This window comes from Elephantulus edwardii, unplaced genomic scaffold, assembly GCF_000299155.1.
Source record: "Elephantulus edwardii isolate Elephantulus edwardi_28Jun2011 unplaced genomic scaffold, EleEdw1.0 scaffold00089, whole genome shotgun sequence".
In the NCBI taxonomy this organism is placed as follows: domain Eukaryota; kingdom Metazoa; phylum Chordata; class Mammalia; order Macroscelidea; family Macroscelididae; genus Elephantulus; species Elephantulus edwardii.
This window is the reverse complement of record NW_006399839.1, coordinates 100,337-124,655: the sequence shown is the minus strand read 5'-3', so window position 1 is coordinate 124,655 and position 24,319 is coordinate 100,337. Positions and strand designations below refer to the sequence as shown.

At 45.0% G+C, this 24,319-nt stretch overlaps 1 protein-coding gene across 1 annotated transcript in view; it reads left to right on the top strand.

Moving 5' to 3' along the window:
- Nucleotides 1-23,960, top strand: part of TBX5 (T-box 5) — a 74,925-nt gene extending 50,965 nt beyond the window's left edge. The window contains exons 8-9 of the mRNA XM_006890393.1: nt 3,600-3,826; nt 23,276-23,960. Of these exons, the coding sequence (XP_006890455.1) occupies nt 3,600-3,826; nt 23,276-23,850 (802 nt within the window). The 3' untranslated portion in view covers nt 23,851-23,960. The remainder of the gene's footprint in view (nt 1-3,599; nt 3,827-23,275) is intronic.
- The last annotated feature ends 359 nt before the right edge of the window (nt 23,961-24,319 follow it).

Here is a 24,319-nt window from a genome sequence, read left to right as displayed (position 1 = left end):
GAATTAAAATTAAGTCGGAGGAGGAAGTGCTAGAGAGTGTTTCCAATGGCATGCCTGGGCTGCAATCCCGAAGGCACGCAGTTCAAGGCCACCAGCTGCTCTGTGGGAGAAGGTTGAGCTCCTCCTGTGTGATTAACTGTCTCTGAAAACCCGTTGCAGAGTCAGCTATGGGTCGGTCCTGACTGTACAACACACACCAACAGCAATAGCAACACATGACACATGACGTGGGGAGCAAAGGTGCAAGAAAAAACATGAAAATCCTCAAATAGAAATTATGTAAGGGCGAGGAGAGAAGCCCCCCAGTCCACGGCTGTTGGGTCAGTTCCAACTCACAGTAACTTCCTGTTGGGTGTACAAGGCTGGAAACCGTAAGCAGGAGTGAAGGCCTTCACCTTTCCTCTGCGCTATAGATGCAAAGACCTGTGGGTTCGCAGCCCAGTGCTTTATCCAGTGTACTACCAGGGGGCCTTCTAAAGGGAAAGGTGGCTTATCATTTAGATAGCATGGTAATGAAGTAGAAGGCCTTTTTTTATTTTTAAACGTTTATTACAGGTCAATGCATACACGAACACCACTTTGATTAAAAAGGGAAGAATAAAAATGAGTCTAAAAATGCAAAAGCTGATCACACTCGAATACTTACAGATAATTGTTAGAATTTTAATACCTGTTTTTGTCTTTATGTGATTTTAAGCAAAAGTGGAACTATATTGATAATTTTATATATGCTGCTTGACTTTCGTTCAGTATTTATTATTATTGTTTTTGTTATGTTGAGTCAAAACCAATCCAGAGCTGACCCTCCAGCAGGTTTCCAGAGGCAGAAAATCACACTGGAGGAGACTGCCCACTTACCTTCTGTAGTATAGTTGGTGGATTTGAACCACGCACCTTTGGGTTGGCAGTGCAACACCTTACCAGTAAGCCACCAGAGCTCCCTTTAATACTTATTAGTAACATCAATAACCAACATCCACACCATGTCTACTGACAGCCCAGCATTATTTTACCTATAAGTACCCTAACACAATCAACACATAACAACAACCACCCTAATTTTGTTTTTAAACTATATGCCGTTTTGTCTTGTTAGTAATGAAAAAGCCGCAACTGTCTTTGAGGTGAAATCTTTATGAACACGTTTATTTTTTTACTTAAAAGAAATTCTTATATTTGGATATACTGAGTCAAAAGCTGTATAACTTTCATAGCTTTTTCTAAGGATTGCCAAATTGCCCTTCAGAAAGTTTGTACTAATTTATGTTCGTGCCCACGAAAGCTAAGATTACCTGCTTCCTGGATAGATTGGCAATGCAAAGTGTCATCTGCTTTTAAAATCTTTGTCAACTTGACAGATAAACTTTCTCTCAAAATGTGATTTGGGAGAAGGTTTACAGAGCAAATTAGTTTTCCTTTTAGTGATTATCTCTATCTCTATATCTATCTATATCTATATATCTATATCATCTATATCTGTATCTGTCTCTATATCTCTATCTCTATATCTATCTAGATCTAGATCTATCTATAGCTATATCTATAGCTATATATCTATATCATCTATCTGTATCTATCTATATCATCTCTATCTCTATCTATCTATCTTCCATATCTATATCTTCTATCTATATCTATCTATGTCTATTTTGTTTTCTTGATGATTAATTGCATTTAGACGTTATAGAAAAAACTTTTAAAAAAATCAATAAAAATATTTTATTGAATTTCAGGAACTTGGTACTTTTTCTGTTAAAATTTCAGATCTTTGCACACAAATCACCACTGTACTTCCTAGAATGCTGTAAGTTAGAAAAAAATTTTTTAAAAAGAACCCATTAGTCACCAATGATAGATCCTCACTCTTTTGAGTCAAACCATTATTTCATTTAAAGGTGTCTACAGGGAGTAGTAGTGTGTGGACTTATTTCTCAGGGATTCCTCCAGCCTCTGCAGATCAAGTAGGTCTGAATTCTTCAAGAATTTGAAAACCTGTTTCACCTTCCCCCTCTTTCTATCCATCTGCATCTGTTGTGCCCCATTCTATAGTAATAGCTGGGTACAGACTAGTTCTAGTCTCAAGACAGAGGAGACAGCAGTTTGTGGAGACTGTTGACTCTACAGTCTGGTTCTTTTTCTGATTCTTGGATTTTTCTCCTTTCTCTTACGTTTTAGAACAAAAAGAGATCAATAATTGTATCCTAGGAGGCCACTTATGAACTTAAATTAGGAAATTATGGAAACAGTTATGAGATTGTTGGATGAGAATTCTGGTTGTGCTTCTTGCCACCTCTGTGACCTTGGGAAAGTTCCTTGAGCCTCAGTTTCCAAACCTGTAAAATAGACGTAACAGTACCTGTTTCAAAGGGCCACTGGCAGGACAAACTAGGCTAATTAATGATCCTTCACAGTGAGTGATAAGCAGTGCTTTTTGCCTTTGAAATGGTTTGAGGTGTGCTCTGTAATTTTACCAGGTAAGTATTTATCTCATCCACATTGAAATCACTTTAATTAACAGTACAAGTCCAGAATTGCAGAGATATTATTGTATAGAATGAGACTAAATATATGTGGATAAAAAGTTGAATTTAAAAACACATTATGGGAGCTCTTTTGGCCTAGTAGCAGGAAGCTGTGCTGCAATCCCAAAGGCGTACAGTTTGAATTTACCAGATGTTCTGCTGGAGAAGGAGGGGCAATATCCTCCTGTGCCAATCGGATCTGACTTGACAGTACACAATAAGAAAAAAAAAATTAAAACAAAGCATATCATGTTAATGAATAGTTAGTCTGGGTCATGGCAAAAGCCCTCACATATATTTCTTTATGTACAGTCTAGAACAACATCTGAGGCAAATTCATAGTAAACAGCTTTGCTGGGTCCGAATTGTTGGGTATTACAAACTGAGTATTATAAAATTGTCCATTCTCCTGTCTTTCAGCTGAATTATTTTAACTACCAGGGGCTCATTCATTGATTTCTTGACTTCTTTTTGGAATATTTGTTGCTGATGCAAGTAGAATGAATTGTTGACAGATTTGGGTTTTTCTTTTTCTTCTATAGAATTATAAGGGATCCAGGCACCTAGGGAATAAGTTGAAATAGGGAGCTCCGGTGGCCTGGTGGTAAGAAGCTGTGCTGCAGTCCCAAAGGCATGCAGTTTGAACCCACCAGCTGTTTCGTGCAAGAAGGGTGGACAGTCTCCTTCTGTGCAATTAACTTCTTCTGAGAACTCGCTGGAGGGTCAGCTATGAGTTGGTTCCAAACTTGACGACAAATGACAACAACAAGTTGAAATATTAATCCAAAATGTTGTATATGTTTCTCCAACGTAAGAGAAATGTTTACCTGGGATCACTCAGTCACTTTTACACATTTAATAAACTTACTTGTCTAGTGGATAAGACATGAAAAATTAGTGCCTCAATATATGCCCATGGCATTTTGTGTGCATGACTATAGCAGAATTGAATTGCTCACTAATTATCTCTTTGTTTTTTTAGTCTGTGATTTTTCTAGTGGACTCTTGTCTCCGAGGTTTGCCGAGTGGATGGGTCTGTGCACTGATCAGCTTTCTTTCCCGTCTTCTCTCTTTCAGTAAAGAATACCCAGTGGTTCCCAGGAGCACAGTGAGGCAAAAAGTGGCCTCCAACCATAGTCCTTTCAGCAGCGAGACCCGGGCTCTCTCCACCTCGTCCAACTTGGGGACCCAGTATCAGTGTGAGAATGGAGTCTCCGGCACGTCCCAGGACCTTCTGCCCCCGCCCAACCCGTACCCTCTGTCCCAGGAGCACAGCCAAATTTACCATTGCACCAAGAGGAAAGGTGGGTGCGACAGCCCCAATTTCGCCTCCTTCCTATCTCTTTTCTTCTTTTCCTTTTAGAAAAAAAAAGGCATGCAAAAATACCCTAATTTATTTAAAAATCAAAGCCATGCAAATATACGTAGAGACCATATAAGAAATGCAAACTGTGCAGGGTCATTTGCAGTGTCTGATTTGCAATCCCCTAAATGCAGTATCTTCCTTAGAGGAAATGCATTTGGAAAGTGCAGACCCATCTTACTCACTTACAGATGCGTTCTCACGTGTGTGCATGCACCCGCTGGCACAAATAGTTTTGTTCTTCTTTAACATCTTGGCATACTGTATGTGCTTTGTGACTTATCTTCTCCAGCTCCCCACTTGAGGATAGTTCTTGGGTATCTTTTATTGGACCCAGCCTCATCTCATTCTTCTTAACTGCAAAAGAATGGATGTTGCCTGGGAAGGCTGCAATGGGGCTGCCTTGTTCACTAGCGTGCAGGGAGGTGGCATCAGACTCTCCCGAGACGTAGGTTGAGGAGCCGTCGTGCCAGGGTGGAGCCTTCCTTCACATGTGCCCAGTTGTTTCTGCTGGGTGAATTTGAGTTCTTTTTAAGAAAATTATTATTAATTTTAATGAACATTTACAGAGACTTTGGATTTCCATTAATTCATTGTTGCGCTTTTCTCCCTGCCCAACCTTCAGCCTCCAGTTCACTCTTCTGTTTGAAAAGTAAAAGAAAAAGTCTTTCATTGTTTTACAGTCCCTCCCCCCAGGTCCGCTCCACTATGCAGCCTTCATTCTGGACTCCTGTCATGACAAAAATATCTAATCACATATCCCTTTTAAACAGTTCTCTCCTTCATCTGTTTCATTGCAGTATACATTATTTATCCCATCTTTCTCAGTCTCCCCCCAACCCCGAGGTCAGTCCTGTTTTACCATAGTGGCACTATGCAGTATTTGTCCTTTTGTGACTGAGATATTTCACTCAGCATAATGTCCTCCAGGCTCACCCATTTTGATATAATATTTCATGACTTATTTGTTTTTCAATGCAGCGTAGTATTCCATTGTGTGAAGATACCACAGCTTCTCTATCCATTTGTTTGTTGATGGGCACTTAGGTTGTTTCCAACTCCTTGCTATTGTGAACAAAGCTGAGATAAAAATGAGTGTGCATGTATGTGCTTGTATGGCAGTTATGGTCTCTTTAGGGTATATTCCCAGTAGTGGAATTGCTGGGTCAAATGCTATCTCTATTTGCAATTTTTTGAGAAAGCGCCACACCGTCTTCCACAGTGGTTGCACCATTTTACACTCCCACCAACAGTGAATAAGAATTCCAGTCTCTCTGCAACCTCACTAGCATTTTTTGCTTGCTGTTCTGTTAAGTTTTGCTATTCTTACTGGGGTGAGATGATATCTCATAGTTGTTTTGATTTGCATCTCTCTTAGAGCTAGGGATTTTGAACATTTCTTCATGTGCTTGTTGGCCATCTGAATGTCTTCTTTGGTGAAGTGTCTGTTCATATCCTGTGCCCAATTTTCAATTGGATTATTTATCTTTATCTTGTGGTTTGAATTCTTCTTTCCCTCGTCCCCCACAAAATTAATTGCAACTGGAATCATCCCTCCTCATCCTCTCTTTAAATAGACTCTGGGTGTCTCTGGGATTTTCTAAGACTTCCCTTGCCCCTCCTTGAGTGTGAAAGGCCATGTCTGGAGGACTGTCCTGTGAGCTGGAATGGAAGTGCTTGGTGGAGTTGTGCGCTTGAGTTCAGCGTGCAGAGCTGTCACTTGGCAAGAGCTGGAGATGGACACACTGGGGAGAATGAGGACAGTGATGGCCAGGCAGACCTGGGCATGATCTGGACTCTCTTGCTGACTCCTGTATGACCTCAGGAAAGGGTCTTAGCTTCCCTAAGCCTCAATCTTCTCCTCTGTAAATGGGTACGAGTTTCCTAGAGCTCCTAATATTGATTAGCCCTCAGAAAGCAGGAGCTGTGATTGGATAAGGGGTGGTGCAAATGATTGGTGGGCTTGGTTGCTAACCGAGAAGTTAGAGGTCTGAGCCCTCCTTGAAGCGCCCTAGAAGAAAGGCCTGGCCACCTGTTTCCAAAAGGTCAGTCATTGGTAGGCCAGTGGAGCATAGTTCTAGCTTGGCACACGCGGGCAGCTTTGGGTTACAGTTGACTCAGTGGACTGATGGGGAAATGACAGCTCTGGATCCAGAAAGCAAATGCCTGCAGGGGACAGGAGGAGGCTGCTCATTCAGGCTTGACAAGACAGACACCTGGGGAGTGGGCAGCCGAGGTCACCATCCATGATCTCCACAGTCAGACGGGTTGAATCCTGTCTTCACTGTTTGCAGATTTCTATGACCAAGAGCAAGTTACTTAGTGTCACCAAACCTCCGTTTGTGTGTGCATGTCTGTTTCAATCCGTGCATTTAGGCTTATGAAAGAGTTTGCTTCATAGTCTTGGTGTGAGGTGCCAGGAAATTGTTCTTGCCATCTGTCCAGGGTGGGACCTTTGAGAGGTACAGCTAACTAGAAAGTAGAAGGTTCAAGACCATCCACAAGCACCTTGGAAGAAAGGTCTGGCAAAAATATGTTGTTGTTGTTGTCGTTTGATGCTGTCGAGTCGTAGACAACTCATAGCGACCCTATGAATGAATGGCCTGAGCACTGTTCTTACATAGAGTCTCCGGAGGCAAGCCATTTCGGAAGTGGATGCCGCTCCTGCTTCCAGGCTTGATTTAGTCAGGAAGCTCCAGCCAACACTGTCCACCATGGGTGCCCATTACCACGATTGGCACATCACTGTCACAGGCTTCAGCATCACAGCAACCACGAGTTACCTCTGTACAGCAACGCACAGACCAGTGCTATACCACCTAGAAGAATGTTTGACAGGAAGACAATTTGAACCTGAGCGAGGGCCGCAGATGCAAATCACCCACCTTCAGCCACTGCAGACTCTCTGGAGTACACTTCTGCTCTGATACATGTGAGGTCAGCGTGGGTCGGATTCAACCAGTGACAACTGGTTTTTGTGCATTTAGCATGAGACTGACTCAGTCAAGTGAGGAGCTCTAGAAGCATCGTGAGAAGAAAACCATTCTGTGTTTTTCTCCGAAGCTAAAGGTTGGAGGTTCAAGGCCTCCAGCTGCTCGGCAGGAGAAAGGTGATGTTATTTGCCCTCATTAAGATCGGCAGCCTCGGAGCCCAGCGCAGGGTCAGCGTAAATTGGAATCAAGCTGGTGGTAGGAAGTTTGACTCTTGGTTTATTCTTGTATCTCGTTGCCTTAGCAGCCATGACATCTTTGGGAGTCCAGTGTCCAGAATTTGGACCATCCTTAGACACACAAACACAAGTCACCAACAAGAACTAAGAAAAGAGGCTGCTTGGTGGCTGTGTCCCGATGCGGCGGGATTCCTCAGGCAAAGCCCCCACTTGTCAAACAGACATTAACCAATCTTGTGCTTTGGGAGGAATGAAGCACTGTTATTGGTCTCAGAATGGTTCTGGGAACTTGGAAATTTCCAGACTTATTGTCCAAACTCCCTGGACCTCAAGAGATCTGAACAAGGTCTCTTGAACAAACCTCGTGATCTGACTTACATATTGTTGGCTGCTGGTTGACCTGGGGACCAAATATCTGTAAACACGGTTGCTTCTTTGGACTCGGGTCAGTGGTGAAGATGGGGCTGTGGGTGTCTGCATGCAGATTCTGCTTTAGATTATATTTAAGGGATGCTTTCTAGGTTCCAGACAAGCACCTTTGCAACCACATTGTTTGTAACACTCCTATCGCTGCTGCCAGGTCCTTTGAGCTTGTGGAGACCTTGTCTGTTGCCATGTGCCCCTGACAGAACCCACTGACAGCTAACCCTCCAGCAGCTTTTCCAAGGCAGTAAGTCACCCAGGAGCAGTGTGCCCTGCTTTCTTGCACAGAACAGACAGCACAGCAGACTCAGAAAGCCTTTGAGTTGGCATCGCAATGCCTCACCACGAGGCCCCCAGAGCTCTTTTAACAGCTAGGCTGCTAGAGCGCTCTTGGTCCAACAGGGTGAAGTGTTGCCCAGCCATGTGCCATTGCTATGAATGTTGGTACCTTAGTGTCTATTGTTAAGGCCGTTGTCCATCCGTCTCATAGATTTCCTTCACTTTGTGGACCTTGCTCTCCCACACACCCTGTCCTTTTCTAGCCAGTGACCTTTCCCAATGCCGTGTCTGAAGCAAACAGGATAAAACTTCACCATCTCTGCGTCTAAGGAACATTCTGACTGTATGTCTTCTAAGACTGCATTCACCCAGTCCACCAGTGGGGAAGCTGAGGAGGATGAAATAAGCTTTTGTAGTAGACCTTGACGGTGAGATGTGAGCTGGGTCTGTGGACTCCACAGCCTGAACCCTTAATCGCCACCATATGCTGCGGTGTGCTCGCTGCCTTCTTAACGTCTCCCCCCCCCCCACCCCAGCGGGTTTGCCTTGGAGGCCAGGCCAAGGTGCACGAGGTTGCCCTTAGGGACCTCTGCCCACGAAACCCGTGTCAGGGAAAAGCAGGCATTAAAGAGCATCAAGACCCTTTTCCGGTTCAGTGGTGGTAGCGGCAGTTTGAAGATGGTTTCCTGAGGATTCTTCAGGAAGAAGCCTTCCCTTTGGGTGCCAGGCTGGAGAACTCTCGTGTCTTGGAGGTGTTGACTCCCATGCATCTCTCAGCAGAGGCACTAGGGGAACCCAACACTGATGCCTCTTGGCCACCAGGGAGGCTGGACTTGGGCGTAGAGGAGGACGCGTCTAGTGCAGTGATAATTCCAGCGGCGGACCCTTTCCAGCTGTGTGACTGTGGATGCATTGCTTTGCCTTTCTGAGCCTCAGTGTTATTTGCTGCAAAATGGGCGTAACTGTAACACCTAAACCTATGAAGCTGTTAAGAGGGAGCATGAGATCACCTGTGTTAAAACCTTGAACGGTGCCTGACGTTAGCCAGCTGCTGCCATGTCCACAGTAGCGAGCAGGTTAAGTATGACACAACAGGCTGTGGCGGTTGCTGTTAGCTGGCGAGTTGTTATGGCAACTCTACACAAAGTGGGCCAAATACTGATTGATCTGCACCAGCCTCATGATCTGTTGTGGGTCGGCCCATTGTAATCAATAGGATTTGCATTGATTTTTCTTTTAAAAAACACAGCAGGTCACCAGGACTTTCTTCCAAGTCTGTCTTAGTCTGGAAGCACCACTGAAACTTGTTTATGACATGTAGTGACACATAATGCTTCTTGACAGATGAGTGGTATCTATACATGGGAAGTATTGGCTGGGAATCGAACCTGGGTCTCCAGTGTGGAAGGTGGGAATCCTATGCCTTAACTACCACTGCCTCTCAACTTACTAGAAACACAAATCCCACTGCCATTGGGTCAATTCCAATTCATGATCATCTTCCATTGCATTTCTACTTGGAGTAGTTGGTGGGTTTGAACCACTGAACTTTAGGTTAACACTATGCCATCAAGGCTCCTTAAACTAACTATAAACTCACTTCATTGCGGACCCTCCAGTGGTGTGTGTGTGTGTGTACAGTCAAATCGGATCTGGCTGGTACACGAGGAGATTGTCCCTCCTTCTCCAGCAGAGCATCTGATGGATTCAAACCGTGTACCTCCAGGATTGCAGTGCAGCTTCTTGCCACTAGGCCATCAGAGCTCCCTCCTCCAGTGGCTTTTCAGAGACTGTAAATCACCTGAGAGATTGTTCATCTTTCTCTGATGGAGCTGCAGGTGGATTTGAACTCGCTGCCCCTTACATTAGTATTGTAACACCCTACAAACCAGGCCACCAGTGCACCCTAGTGATACAATCATTGAATTAAAATTGTGGTTGAATATTTTAGAGGAGATGTTCAAAGAGCTGATGAATATTCCTAATGAGCCTCAGATTGGCACTTGGGGATCAGGTGAGAGTTTAAGTTGAGGTGGAAAAGTGTTGAAGCTGGATGGGAAGGAGTGGAGGTGAGTGAGATTCCAGGGATAGAAGAAAGCACCGCCCCCTACACACCCTGGGGGAAGGGGAACTTTCTGTCTTTGGGGAACGAAGTAAGTGCTGGAAGAAAGCACCCCCCCTACACACCCTGGGGGAAGGGGAACTTTCTGTCTTTGGGGAACGAAGTAAGTGCTGGAAGAGATACTGGAAAGGGAGATATCTCAGGCCTAGTCATTATCCATCTGTCATTGAAGGCTTGCATGTGGCTGTGATGCTGAATGAGTTTCATTTAAGCTTTCAGTTTGACTGTGTGGACCATAACAAACTGTGGCTGACTCTGAGAAGAATGGGATTCCCAGAACACTTGATCGTGCTAATGCAAAATGTATACTTGGACCAAGAGGCAGTTGTCAGAACAAAGCAAGGAAACACTGCATGGTTCAAAATTGGGAAGGGCATACGCCAGGGATGTGTCCTATCTCCATATCTTTTCAACCTGTATGCAGAGCAGATTATCCGGGAGGCCGGGCTCTATGAGGAGAAATGTGGCATCAGGATTGGTGGAAGATCTATTAACAATCTGCGTTGTGCAGATGACACAACCCTGCTTGCTGAAACTGAGGAGGACCTGAAGCGTGTGCTGCAGAGGATAAAGGACTGCAGACTCCAATATGGATTGAGGCTCAATGTCAAGATGACAAAGATTCTCACCACTGGGCCAATTGGCAGCATCAGGATGGATGGTGAAGAGATTGAGATTGTTAACAACTTTAGTCTGCTTGGCTCCACAGTCAACACTCTTGGCACCAGTAGTAGGAAATAAAAAAAACATATTGCCATGGGAAAAGTCTGCTGTTAGGGACCTCTCCAAAGTACTGAAGAGCAATGATGTCACTCTGGAGACAAAGGTGTGTCTGATACAGGCCATGGTCTTTGCTATCACTTATTATGCATCAGAGTTGGATAATGACTAGGGAGGATAGAAGGAGAATTGATGCTTTTGAGCTGTGATGCTGGAGAAGAGTATTGAGGGTACCATGGACTGCTAGGAAAACAAACAGATTCATCCTGGAGAGGGTTAAACCAGCCTGCTCCTTGGAGGCAAGGATTCTGGGGTTTTATCTGACATACTTTAGACATGTTGTAAGGAGGGACAGGTCCTTGGAGGGGGACATCATGCTTGGAAAGTTGGAGGGACAGCGCAGGAGGGGAAGGCCCTCTATGAGGTGGATTGATTCAGTAACTGGGTTAATTGGGATGGCTGTGTCAGAGGCAGTGCGATTGGCACAGGACAGAGCAGGGTTTAGGGCTGTTGTACATAGGGTCGCTATGAGTCGCAAGCAACTCAATGACACAGAACAACAACAACAGGAAGAAAGGCCTGGTGATCAATTAAAAAAAAATCCAATGTAAACCCCGTGGATCACAGTGGTCCAATCTGAACCAGTCATGGAGATGGTACAGAATAGGACAGCAGAGGACTTCAGAACATATCCAAACACAGACATATGGCCACTGGTGGTTTTCTAATGCACGAGTGATGTGACTCAGTGTCTGTTTTTATGCTGTGATTGGAGGAGCCGGGAATGCAAGCCAGAGCCTGGATGATGCTGGGCAGGCCGCTGGGGAGGCCGAGGTGTGAGCTGATGGTGGTGGAGACCAGCGTGTGAGAGGAGACAGGGGTGTGGACGGAATCAGGACTCTGTGTCTGAGTGGAGATAACGCGGTGAAGATCATTTTCACAGATGCAGAAACCAAGTTTGGAGAGATGGCTTCATGTGCCCAACTCATCAGCTCCAGAGTGCACCCACCAGAACTCATCCCACCCTTCCTCAAGCCCCTGCCTTTCTCATCTCTCCCCCTACCCCCCAAAAAAAATAGGGAGCAGGGGACAGGGAACATTCCAGCCAAGTCCTGTCTGTGCCGCCTGCCAGGGAGACAAGGAAAAGCAATTCATCATCAGCCTCCACATTGTAAAGTGATAAGAAATCAGCAGAGGTTTCCTTCCAGTTTGGGATTCCCGCTAAGTGATAACTCCTTGGGTGGCTTTCCCGGGGCCCCTGCCCACCCCATTATCTGACTTCCCCTCATTGTCTGTCTCCTGTCCAGCGGGTCTAGGAGTCAGCCCCACTGCATTGTCAGAGGGCCCGGCGAGCTTTGTGTTTGCAGCTGTCTGCCTCCCAACTATCTCAGCCGATGGATGGAGCCCCCAAAGCTGGGAAGGTCTTTTATCAATGCCACTCAATCAAGGCCGGACCCAGGGTCCTGGGAGCATACTTGTCTGTCTATCTGCCCTCCCAGACAGTCTGTGGGCTGCTGAAACCCAAGGCAGCCCGGGGCAGGATTGCAGTGGGCCAAAGCCACTTACTGAGCTGGGTATTCCAAGGAAAAGTTAGAGACAGACAGGGAGGGTAGAAGGGAACTGGATATTGTCAGGGATTTTGCAGGGTGCATAGTCTCCATGCTGTGTGTCTTTGGAGGGGCCCATGACGCCATGGACTAAGCATTGGGGTGCTCTGTGGGAGAAAGGGGGAGCTGTCTGCCCCTGTAAAGATTGACAGCTGTGAAAACCCTGTGGGTTTGCTGTGAGCTGGAATCGACTTAATGGCAGAGACTTTGATTTGGTTTGAGTGCATTATGATTATTGGAGTCTTGGTGACATAGTGGTTAAAGTGTTTAGTTGTGAAGCAAAAGATGAGCGTTTTGAACCCACCACCAGCAGGAGAAAAATGAGGTCGTCTGTTACCTTCTCTGTAGTCTTTGTGCTGGGAGCGTGGCCATCACTACCCTATTGTAAGAAGTAAATAGGGGACTGAAGGACTGAGGGAGATGCCTGAGGGGCTGTGGTGCTGAGTGGCAGGCCTGCAGTGCAGGAGTCATTCCTCAAGGAAGTGTGTGTTGAGTACAGGCTTGGTGCTGGAGTCATGATACGGATGACGGTTGCCAGGCTCAGCTGCTGCTAGCTGCAGGGTTGCAAGTTTGAGTCCGCTCAAAGGGACCTTGGAATAAAAGGCTGGTAATCTTACTCTCCAAACCCTGGCCAGTGAAAACATTGTGGAGCTCAGTTCTCCTCCGACACACGTGCGCTGCCAGCAGTTGGTGGTGACCTGCAGCGACGATGGTGTACTTATCACAGGATGCTGTGACGGGTGCTTGGAATACAGTGTCAGCTGGGATGGAAGAGGTTCTTTTGAAACCTGTATTTGAACCTAGAGAGACAGATGAGAAGCAAATAAATAAGGGAAGTGATTTCAGAGAGTGGTAAATAAGATTTGAGCCAATATTGTTTGAGTTCGAGCCAAGAGTCTTTTTACAGTACTACCATGGTCTTTCCCATGTCCATATAAATTAAGAAGGAGATTCACACAGTCAATGAATGAGAAATGTCAAGGATCACCACCTTTTCATGTTCCCTGAACACAATGGGTGACTTGAAGGTGGGGCATCTATAGGAAGAGCACTGTTGGTTTGTTGTTGTTTTTTAAGGCAATAGACTTTTTATTTAATGTGGTTTAAAATATATCAGCTCAAACCCCTGCCTGTCATGAATACCAAGAGGACAAAAGTGCTGGGTGCACAGCTTCAAACAGATCTGGGAGGTTGAATGAAGACAGGGGAGTTACAAGGACACAGGCAGTTCCTGGGCAGAGTTCGAGAAGCAGGCAGGTCCGTGGCTGTCCCTGGGTGACCACCTCTGTGCTTTGCACGGCAGGGAGGGTCAGAGCAGCCTCTGGACAATCAGCTCAGGCCTGCCCCTCCCGACCGACCTAGCACTGATTTCAGAGTCAGGAGACCTGAATTCTGACTGGCTGGGGGTCACTGGGATTGGTCCCTCACCAGCCTGGGCTCCGCCTTCTCTTTCTCCACGGAACAGGAGTGTCTGTTCCGAAGGAACTCAACCAGCGAGGGAAGTGACCCATTCTGGAATTGTGAAAATGCTTGCTCAATGGGCTGAGTGATTTGACAGCAGTTCCTAGTTCTTCCAGTCCTGGAATCGGCCCAAATACCCTCACATCCTGGATAGGCTTTGCGGAGCAATTGGTCAAGCCATCCGAGAGGAAAAAGGAGGAGTGGAGGGGAGAGAAGAGGAGAGCTGGCTGTTTGGTTTCAGAAGACTTGAACAGTCACACTATATGAAAGAGCGAGGGAAGGAAATGTATTAGGTGCTACTGAGTGGGCTGTGATGTGTGTGAGCCTGTACCTTGCTCTGTCCTGTGCTGTCCTCACAGTCTCTCCCATGTGCGAGCCCATTGTTTGAGTGTTGTCACTCCATCTGGTCAAAGGTCTTCCTCTCACCCTTTATCTTCCCCATCCGTTTTTCCAAGACCTTGGCCTCTCCTAACACCATGCCCAAAGTATGCGAGCCCAAATTTCACCATCCTTGACTCTAAGGTGCAAGCTGACTGGCTGCATCTCCACCAAAATGAACGTGCCTTTGGCAATCCGTGGCGTACTGGGTTCTCATCTCCAACACCACAACTCAAAGGCATTGATTCTTCACTGGTGACCTTAATGCAATGTCCAGCTTTCCGATGTTTAGGAAGCAATTGAAAACACCGTGGCTTGAATTAGGCACATCTGTCTTTAAACCTGCAGTGTTGTTCTTTTAGAATCTTACAGAGGTCCTTGATAGCAGATTTTTCTAGTGCAAGATGTCTTTTCGTTTCTTGATAGGTGCTACCATGAATATTGATTGTGGATGTAAGTAAAATAAAATCCTTGATAATATCAATCTTTTCTCCATATATCATGTTTTCTATTGCTCCTGTGGTGAGAATTGTTGATTTTTTGGGATGTAATCCATATTACAATCGTAATCTTAAAAAGATTTTAAATTTCATTTTAGTTTGCTTATAACAAACATAATCTTTGATCTTCTGCAGTAAGTGATTCACATCATTTTCATTTTCTGCAAGCAAGTTTCCGTCATCTGCATAATGCAGGTTTTTGAGGAGTATCCTTCTAATCTTTTGCCACGTTCTTCTTCATGGAGTCCAGCTTCTGGGATGATTTGTTCAGCATACACACTGATTTGTTATGAACAAAGAATACCCTGACACACATTTTTTCTGATTTTATTTTATAATATTTTTATTAGTTCTCATACAATCATTTACACTGTGTTTCATTTTATATATAATTTATATAATATTACACATAATATTTTATATAATACATAATTTTATGTAATAAAATATAATATTTTATTATCTTTTATTTACTATTGCATTCACATTATGTTTCATACAACCATTCAAACACATTGCTTTTATATAATTAATTACCATTGATCTACGCCTATTATTAAATGAACTCTGGTAAGTGTTATTATTAAGTGGCCTAGTGGTAAAAAAGCAGCACTCCACTCCCAAAGGCACACAGTTCAAATCCAACAGCTGTTCTAGGGGAGAAGGATAGGCAATCTCCATTTGTGTCTCAGTTCTAATTTCCTTGGGGTATATTCTACTGTGCAATAGCTGGGCCCCCTATGAAAAGGTGAAGGAAAATGGGGTCACGATGATAGTTAAAAAGACCATTTCTAAAAAAAAAAAGACCATTTCTAGGGGAGCTCTTGTGGCCTAGTGGCAAGAAGCTGCACTGCAATCCCATAAACGCACGGTTCGAATCCACCAGATGCTCTGCCGGGAAAGGAGGGACAATCTCCTCCTGTACCAGTCAGATCTGATTTGACGGCACACACACACACACACAAATAAAATAATAATTAAAAAAAATTTTTTTAAAAAAAGACCATTTCTAGATCCAACTTGGAATGTTGTGAGTGACAGGATAATATTCATACACATACAAGGAAGACCTGTTCATATCACTACCATTCAAATATGTGCACCAACAACCAGGGCCAAAGAGGAGGAAAGAGATGACTTCTTTTGCAGTCAGAAATCAATAGAACATGCTACCAAGATACTTTGATAATTGTGGTGACTGGAATGCAAAAGTAAGGAAAAGGGAAGAAGGATCAGTAATTGGAAACTTGAGGCTTAAGCTTGTTTTTCAGTTCCTTCAGCATAAGAAATGCTGAGTGAGTTCGGCCCTTTGGATTATCTGACTTCAGCTCTTTACACATTTCATTATAATACTTTGCTTTGTCTTCCTGAACGGCCTTTTGAAATCTCTGTTCAGCTCTTTCACTTCTTGATTTCTTCTCTTTGCTTTGGCTTCTTGGTGCTTTAGTGCAATATTCAGAGTCTCTTCTGACATCCATCTGGTTTTTTTCCTTCCTCTTCTGTCTTTGTAATGACTTTTTGTATTTTTCATGAATGATATATTCTTGATATCCTCCCACAGCTCGTCTGGTCTTCACTCATTAGTGTCTAAGACCTCAAACTTGTTCCTGAGATGGTCTTTAAATTCTGGTGGGATAGATTTGAGGTCAAACTTTGGTTCCTGTGGATTGGATTGGATTTTCTTTAGCTTCAGTTTGAACTTACGTATTGATGTCTTTTGATGGTCTGTTCCACAATCAGCATCTGGCCTTGTTTTCGCAGCTGATATTGCGGTCTCCAACGAATTCTTCTGCAGATGTAGTCAATCTGATTCCTATATAGACCATCAGGTCAAGTTTATGTGTATAGCTGGCATTTAGGTTTCTTATAAAAGGTGTTTTCAATGAATATGTCATTGATTGTACAGAATTCTGTCATTCTATCTCCAGCCTCATTTATGTCGCCACATCCATGCTTTCCAATTCCTCATCTTTTCTGATTTTAAATCATGCAGTATTTCCTTGTTGTGTTTGGACAACTGCTTCTGGTCTGTGAACACCATTAAGTGTTTCAAGACTCCCAGTCTTCTCAATGTGAGCCGTAATCTGTTATGATCCACCCGGTCAAATGTCTTTGCAAAGTCCCTCATTCTTAAAAAATATTCAGGCATCCTCTCCATTTAACAGCCAAGAACACTGACTGCAGTTAGAGGGTCCAGTGATTAACCCAACATCAGTGGGCATCAAAGCTGTTACTCTGTCCCCTAAAAGCTGTTCTTAATGCATCACCAAAGTAATTTTAACCAGAATTTAAAAAAAAATAAAATACAAGGGACCAGTTTTCACAGGACCCCTTCCTACAGGGTCTCTATGGGTTGGCACTGACTTGTTGGTAGCGGATGTTTTTATTTGCAACATCAGAATCTTTGGGTGGTGCAGATGGTTAGCATGCTGAGCTGCTAACACAAAGGCTGGAGGTTCAAGTCCACCCAGAGATGCCTTGAATGCCAGCTTCTGAAAAGATCCACTTTTGGAGCACAAATCTTTGACACACCGGGGGTTGTCATTAGTCAGAGTTGACTAGTTGGCAACTAGTGTTTGGTTTAAGGAGCATGTAACCTATTGGATTGCTAATATAGAGGTTAGAGGTTCGAATCCATCATCCTCTCTGAGAAAGACAGAGAGTGTTGTTGCTGGGTGCCATTGACTTGACCTTGACTCGTAGCAACCCTATGAATAACAGATCTGAACCTTTACCCTATTCTGCGCCCTGCTCACCATTTCTGATTGACTTGATCCCATTGTTACAATCACTATGTCTAATCACTATGTCTGTCTGGCTTGTTGAAGTTTTTCCTCTCTTTCTAAGACCCTCCCCCTTTCCAAGCATGATGTCTTCCCCCCCCCCCCAAGACTGACCTCTTAGGATGACACACACAGGCGTGTGGGATGTATAACCTCAGAACCACATTAGTGGGTCACTGTACATTCGATTGGACTCAAGGTCAATGGGTGTGACTTCAGTGTAAGTTTGGCCCCATCCATTTATCCCTATAGGGACGTGCTCGGCTGTCATGGGGTTCAGGATCCTTGGGATGTACTGAAACGCTCTTCCTAGACATTTTAACATCTCCAAACATTCATATATTGATAGCGCCATCATTAGAAGACTTAGTGCTTGACCTGTTCTCCCACCATTGAAGCCCAAACACAGCCACCGGCAACACAGATCAAGGACGCCCAGCGCCTGTGTCTGGACCAACCTGGAGCCCGCCTCCTTGCTTTGGAATTTCTTTGCAGTGTGATGAGGCCCAAAGAGGAATTTGCCCACGTTCTGAATCTGCTTTCATCAACGAGCCAGCCTCCAGTTCCTCTCAGGGCCTTACATCAGTTTGTTGGGGTATTAAAAGACTGGAATGTATAACTTTACGATTTTCCAAAATGTGCTCTGGCCTTTCTCATATTATTCTTTTCTTTTCTTATAACAAACCTGGAAAGGGATCAGAAACTCCAGAATGATTAGTGTACTCCCCTCCATTCCCCCCCAACTTTTTTTCCCCCTTTCCTCTTGCTAAGGGTACCCTGCAGCTGTATTTTCTGTTCTTGAAAAGGGGAACGCCCTGATTAAATAGCAAACCCAAAGGTTATGATTCCAGCAACAATGGAAAAAGTCAAATTTATGGATCTGATCTGAGGAGTAAGAGGCTGAGTGGGAGGAGGAGACTCGAGGGAGGAGATGGAGCAGAGGAAAACAAGTCCAGTGTGGCAATGGCTCCAGTATCCCCCGAATGCCACCCCCCCACCCCGAAAGGTGGAAAATGTGACTACTCACTCATCTGGCTGTTTTCAAACATCTGGATGGTTGGCATGAAGCAGATAAAACACTTGGAAGAGCGACTGCATTTTTTTTTTTGGCCTCACCCCCCCCTTTCAGATGTTTGGGCATACTATGGGTCCCAGATGTGTCCCAGAAAGAGCCTAGCTGGAAACAGATTTGCTTTCTGCTACGTGTCTCGTGTGAGCAGATTTCTGACTTACCTGTGTCGGGTTAAACGACGCACGTGGAGGGGTCCAGTGGCCTTCAAACCCAGGCTTCCAGCATTGGGCTGAGGAGCTCTGTTTTACAAGCCAGCCCAAAGCTATAGGATTCACCGTGACTTCTTAGCTCTGCTGCGTTCTTTTAAAAAACATCATGCATCCACACGTATAATGTGCGTGCTTATGCAAGTAGTGCCGAGGGTGCTGGACAGCAGATGTAATTACCTATAATGTACATAGTACTTGTTTAAGAAGATGACACGCCTCAGGACCTTCCTGTAGTCGCAGAACAGCATCTTTGCTTGCTTAGCCCTCAGAAGCCATTAAAAAAAGCCAGATGAACCAACACCAAACCCGATGCCATAGAGTCGACTCGCACTCTCAGCGATTCTGCAGGCCAGAGTCGAACTGCCCCCGTCAGGTTCCCACAGGGGACGTCTTTACAGGAACAGAGCACCACATTGGTGTTTCCTCTGAGGAGCAGCTGGTGAATTAAAACTGTTGACCTTTTGCCTCGCTTCCTAATGCTTAATCCACAACACCACCCCAACCCCCCCTAAATGCCAGAATGAGTCAAGTTGCAGTGATGGAGTGAGACAGGGACCCACTGAAGTCAAGAGCACGACCTCCTTGTTCAACACTTTAGTGCCCCCTCCCACCAGGACCTAGCACGATGGTCAGTAACAGCTGGATGGTGGGGTGAGTGGGGCGAGATAGTAGGGGTTTATAGACCGAGGTGCAAACGTCAGCCAGACCTGGCTCTCTCTGCAGCCTCTGCTCCTTCCCAGCTCTCTAACCTTGGGCAAGCCACGCCTGTGGGAAATGGAACTGAATGAGAGCAGCTCTCTCAAAAGGAATTGCCACGGAGAAGAAAGCTGACCTAAAAAAAAGATACTTGCCACTTAGTAGGTGCTCAATAAATACCAACAATGATACCCTTCCCTCATCTAGTGCAGCATTCTGGCCTCACGGCCATGGCTCAGCATGATGGGGTGGAGAGATGCTGTCCAATGACAGACAGCCTTTCTTAACACGTAATGATTAGAAAGGAGATTGGAAGATGAAGAAAGACACCCAGCCAAGGAATGGATAATCAATATGTTGATGAGTACATCTTGGCCAAGATTCCCAAGTATTGCTTCTTCTGAAGGTGGGATCATTGTAGATGAAGTTTGCTAGGAGATGTTGGGTGGTGTTACTCTTGTCTTAAGAGATGTCGTCATTGGTGGCCACGTCTGGGGGATCTTGGAGACGTTGTCACACTGTTTTCACCCTCACTATCTCCTCCTTTCATCCTTTCCTCTTCCTCCCAATGCATATGTTGTTGTTATTGTTGTTAAGTGCTGTTGAGTCAGCCATGACTTGTGTTGTTCTGTACCATCAAGTCAGAACCAAGCCATAGCTGACCCCCTGGCAGATTTTCACGGGCAGGTAAGGGCAGGGGAGGAGATTTTCCACCCTTCTCTGGCAGAGCAGCGGGTGGCCTCAAACCGCACGCCTTTGGGATTGAATTGCAGCTTCTTGCCAGTCTTATTTCATTCTCAGTCCCTCAGTGGAGGGAAGCATTTCAACACTGAGGCAGCGATGAGGAAGGTGAATCCCAGAGAGGCCAGATAGCTCACTTGTGTCTTGTAAATGAGAAATAGGATAATGATATCCAAACTCAGACGTGTGTAGGTAGGCGTTTCCCCCTGGGCCCTGGGCTCATGAAGGTCCTTGAGTCTCGTGCAAAGCTTTGTTTGCACATGTGGTTCTCAAAAATTTGTGTTCCAAAATCTTTTCTTTCTCCGCTAGGCGAAATCCTGGAACTTTTATAGGTTCAAAAGGCAGACACTGACCCCACAGTGGTTAAGAAGATCCGCTTTCAGACATAGACGTGTCTTCAAGGTTCTATGGTGCTGTTTGGACAGGGATTAACTAGTGCTTCGCATAGGAAAAAGAAGACATTTACTCAGCCATGAAGCTGCAACACATTAATTTGTACCAGCTCAACAAAACATTAACTGGGTACTTGCTTACACAAGGCATTAAGAAGGGCTTTGTGAATTCATTTAAGCACTCATCTATCCATCCCACAAATATTTACTACATTTCTTATCTTTCTAGGAAGAATGTCTCCTCTGAGGAGCTGATTTTAGAGCCAGGCGTTTATGTTCTACTCCTGGCTCAATGGTTTATCAGCCCTGTAAAAGAAAGGGCTTGGGCAAGTTTTCTAAACTTTCTATGCCTCGCTTCTTACGTCTAAGAAATGGGGGTAATAATAGGCCCCACCTTATAGGGTTCTTCATAGGATTTTTCCTGCAAACATCAAGAAAATAAAAATCCCACCACTGGACCAATAGGCAACGTCATGATGGATGGAGAAAAGGTTGATGTTGTTAACAATTTTATCTTGCTCGCACTCACAATCAATACCTTTGGCCCCAGCGGTCAGAAAATCAAAATATGAGTTGCATAGGGGACATCTGCTTTCAAAGACCTCTCCAGAGTGCAAAAGAGCAACAGTGTCAGTCTAGAGACTGAGGTGCACCTGATCCAGGCCTTGGCCTTCTCAATTGCTTGCTGCGCATCTGAGAGACAGACAATGACTAAAGATGACAAGAGAAGAACAGATACCTTTGAGTTGTGGTACTGGAGAAGCATACTGAACAGTCCATGCACTGCCAGGAGAACAAACAGGTCTCCCTGGAAAGAGTGAAACCAGGTTGCTCCTTAGAAGCAAGAATTTTGAAACTCTGCGTCCTGTATTTGGGCACAGTGTCAGGAGGGGCCAGTCCTTAGAGAAGGACATCGTGCTTGGAAAAGGCATAAGGTCAGCACAGGAGAGGAAGCTCCTGAATGAGGTGGATGGACAGTGACTCTGGCAATGGTTTCAGGTGTGTCAGAGATGGAGACGTTGGCTCAGGACAGGGCTAGGTTCAGAGTTCTTGATCATAGGGTTGCTATGAGTCGCAGATGACATTAACAACATAGGGTTGTGTTATTATTGTTGGGTGCCATCAAGTCAACTATAATTCACAGTGACCCCGCGAACATCAGATGGATTACGTGCCCTCTCCAGCACCAGCTACCTTGCTCGTTGTTGCAGGCTCTGGGCTTAATGCAGCTTGCTGAGGCTTTTCCCTTAAGTGTCATCATCCTAGCCTCTTAGGAGCGCCTTGATTGTATTTCATAGGGTTGTTGTGAGAATGAAAGGAGTTAGTGCTTGGCAGAGTCAACATCATGTAAGGATTTGCTCATACTGTTCCTGCTGTTATTATTGTAGCTATTGTCCCTACTCCTGTGCACAGGGTTTGGGAAATATAATGATGGATAAGACAGAGAAGGAATCCTTGTGCAATACAGGGTTAATGTCTTTGGCTGCCCACGAACAGAAAGGCTGGAGGTTCAAATCCACCCAATGATGTCTCAGATTAAAAACGTGACCGATGGTCAGTAATCAGTTGCTGAAAGCATGATGGAGCCACACGAATCATAGTCAACTCTGCTGTAGCTGGAATTGGGGGGGAAAGTAGCTGCCTTTATGGGATTTACATTCTGAGGAGGAGAAAGAATGGTGGTGGTGGTGTTATGTGCTGTCATGCCAGCTACAACTCAAGATGGTCCTATGAACAACCGATTAGCTTTCCTGATCTTGTGCCACTGTCATGATGTCCAAGTTTATTCAACTTGTTCAAGTTTACTGTTATAGTCACAAGGTCAAGCCATCTTGCCAAAGGTCTTTTTCCTCTTTTTCTTTGACCTTCTACCATTCTTGGTCAGAAGTCTTTTTCTGATGACTGACCTCTTTGGGCAATATGTCCCAAATATGTGAAACAGAATTTTTACTGTCCTTGTCTCCTGGTTGCACTTGCTCCCAAGATAGAATTGTTTATTCTTTTGACAGTCTACAGGATACTTGGTGTTCTTACCGGCACCACAGTTCAAAGGCATCAATTCTCCGGTCTTCCTTATTCAATGTCCAGCTTTCATATGCATAAGAAACAATTGAAAATATTCTGTCTTCAATCAGATACCTCTTAATCTTTAAATGGATATCATTGCTCTTTAGTACTTTGGAGAGATCCTTGATAGCAATTTTCCCAGTGCAACATGGCTTTTGGTTTCTTGACTGCTGTTATGATGAGTATTGATCATGGATCCAAACAAAATAAAATCACTAACAACGCCAATCTTTCCTCCATCTGTCATGATGTTGGCTATTTGTTTCATGGTGAGAATTTTTGTTTTCTTGATATTGAGAATCCCTATTGAAAGGTGTAGTCTTTGATCTTATTCGGTAAGTATTTCAAGCCCTGTTTGCTTTCTACAAGCGCAGTTGTGTCAGCTTTATAACACGGGCTATTGATGAGGCTGCTTCTAATACTGATGCCACATTCTTCTTCATATTGCCCAGTTTCTCATGTTATTTGCTTAGCATACAGCATAATAATAATAAAGAATAAGAATAATAAAATAGTTACTGAATGTTTTTGTGTTCCCAGAACCTAGAATGTTGATATACTTTCCATTTCGTGCATGAAGAGGTAGAATTCAGAAGGTCAGATTGTCTAAAACTTCATAGCGCAGCACTGTAACCATGGCAGTCCACCCCTTTTGGCTTGATTCGAGCTGTTTTTACAGACTTCCCTCTCTGGTTCTCTGGTCAAACAGCCATCTCCATTGTCTAGTGGCTGAGCCTGACCTCATTGGTCTCTCTCTTCCTGTCTTAGCAGATGAAGAGTGCTCCACTGCCGATCACCCCTACAAGAAGCCCTACATGGAGACATCACCGAGTGATGAAGACCCCTTCTACCGGCCCAGCTACCCCCAGCAGCAGAGTCTGAGTGCCTCCTACAGAACTGAGTCTGCCCAGCGACAGGCCTGCATGTACGCCAGCTCGGCGCCGCCCAGCGAGCCGGTGCCCAGCCTGGAGGACATCAGCTGTAACACATGGCCCGGCGTGCCTTCCTACAGCAGCTGCACGGTCACCACTGTGCAGCCCATGGACAGGCTGCCGTACCAGCACTTCTCGGCTCACTTCACCTCCGGGCCCCTGGTCCCCCGGCTGGCTGGAGTGGCCAACCATGGCTCCCCACAGCTCGGAGAGGGCATGTTCCAGCACCAGACCTCCGTGGCCCACCAGCCTGTGGTGAGACAATGTGGACCACAGACTGGCCTCCAGTCGCCTGGTGGCCTCCAGCCCCCCGAGTTCCTTTACTCTCATGGCGTGCCCAGGACACTCTCACCACACCAGTACCACTCTGTGCATGGGGTTGGCATGGTGCCAGAGTGGAGCGACAATAGCTAGAGTGTGACTTGGCGTGGCCACGGACATTCGCTGGAGAGAGACAGAGACAGTAGCACAGAGAACCCTACGGACAAGATTTTCCACTTCACCCTGTGTCTGTCTGCACTCAAGAGGCCCCCACACGGGGACACTGATCTAATCAGTCTCTTGAAACCACGACTCAAAAAAAAATGTGACCTTGCCATTTTTGTTTCAAGATCTAAAAACCCCCATAATTTTTAAAAAAGAGAGAAGGGCCCCATCTCCTACCCCCATGACCAACACCACTCTCATAACCAGCCACATTCCCCCTGTCCAGTGTTCCAGTGTTATTCTTCCCAGTTCTACCCTTGGGTCTCCAGAAAGTCTTGCCTCACTTAAGGATCTGCCTCCTTAGGCATCATTGGCTTCTTTTGCCTATCTTTGATTGTTACTGTTGACAGTGTTATATAATAAATAATAATAATATATTCCCCCCCTTCAATTATTT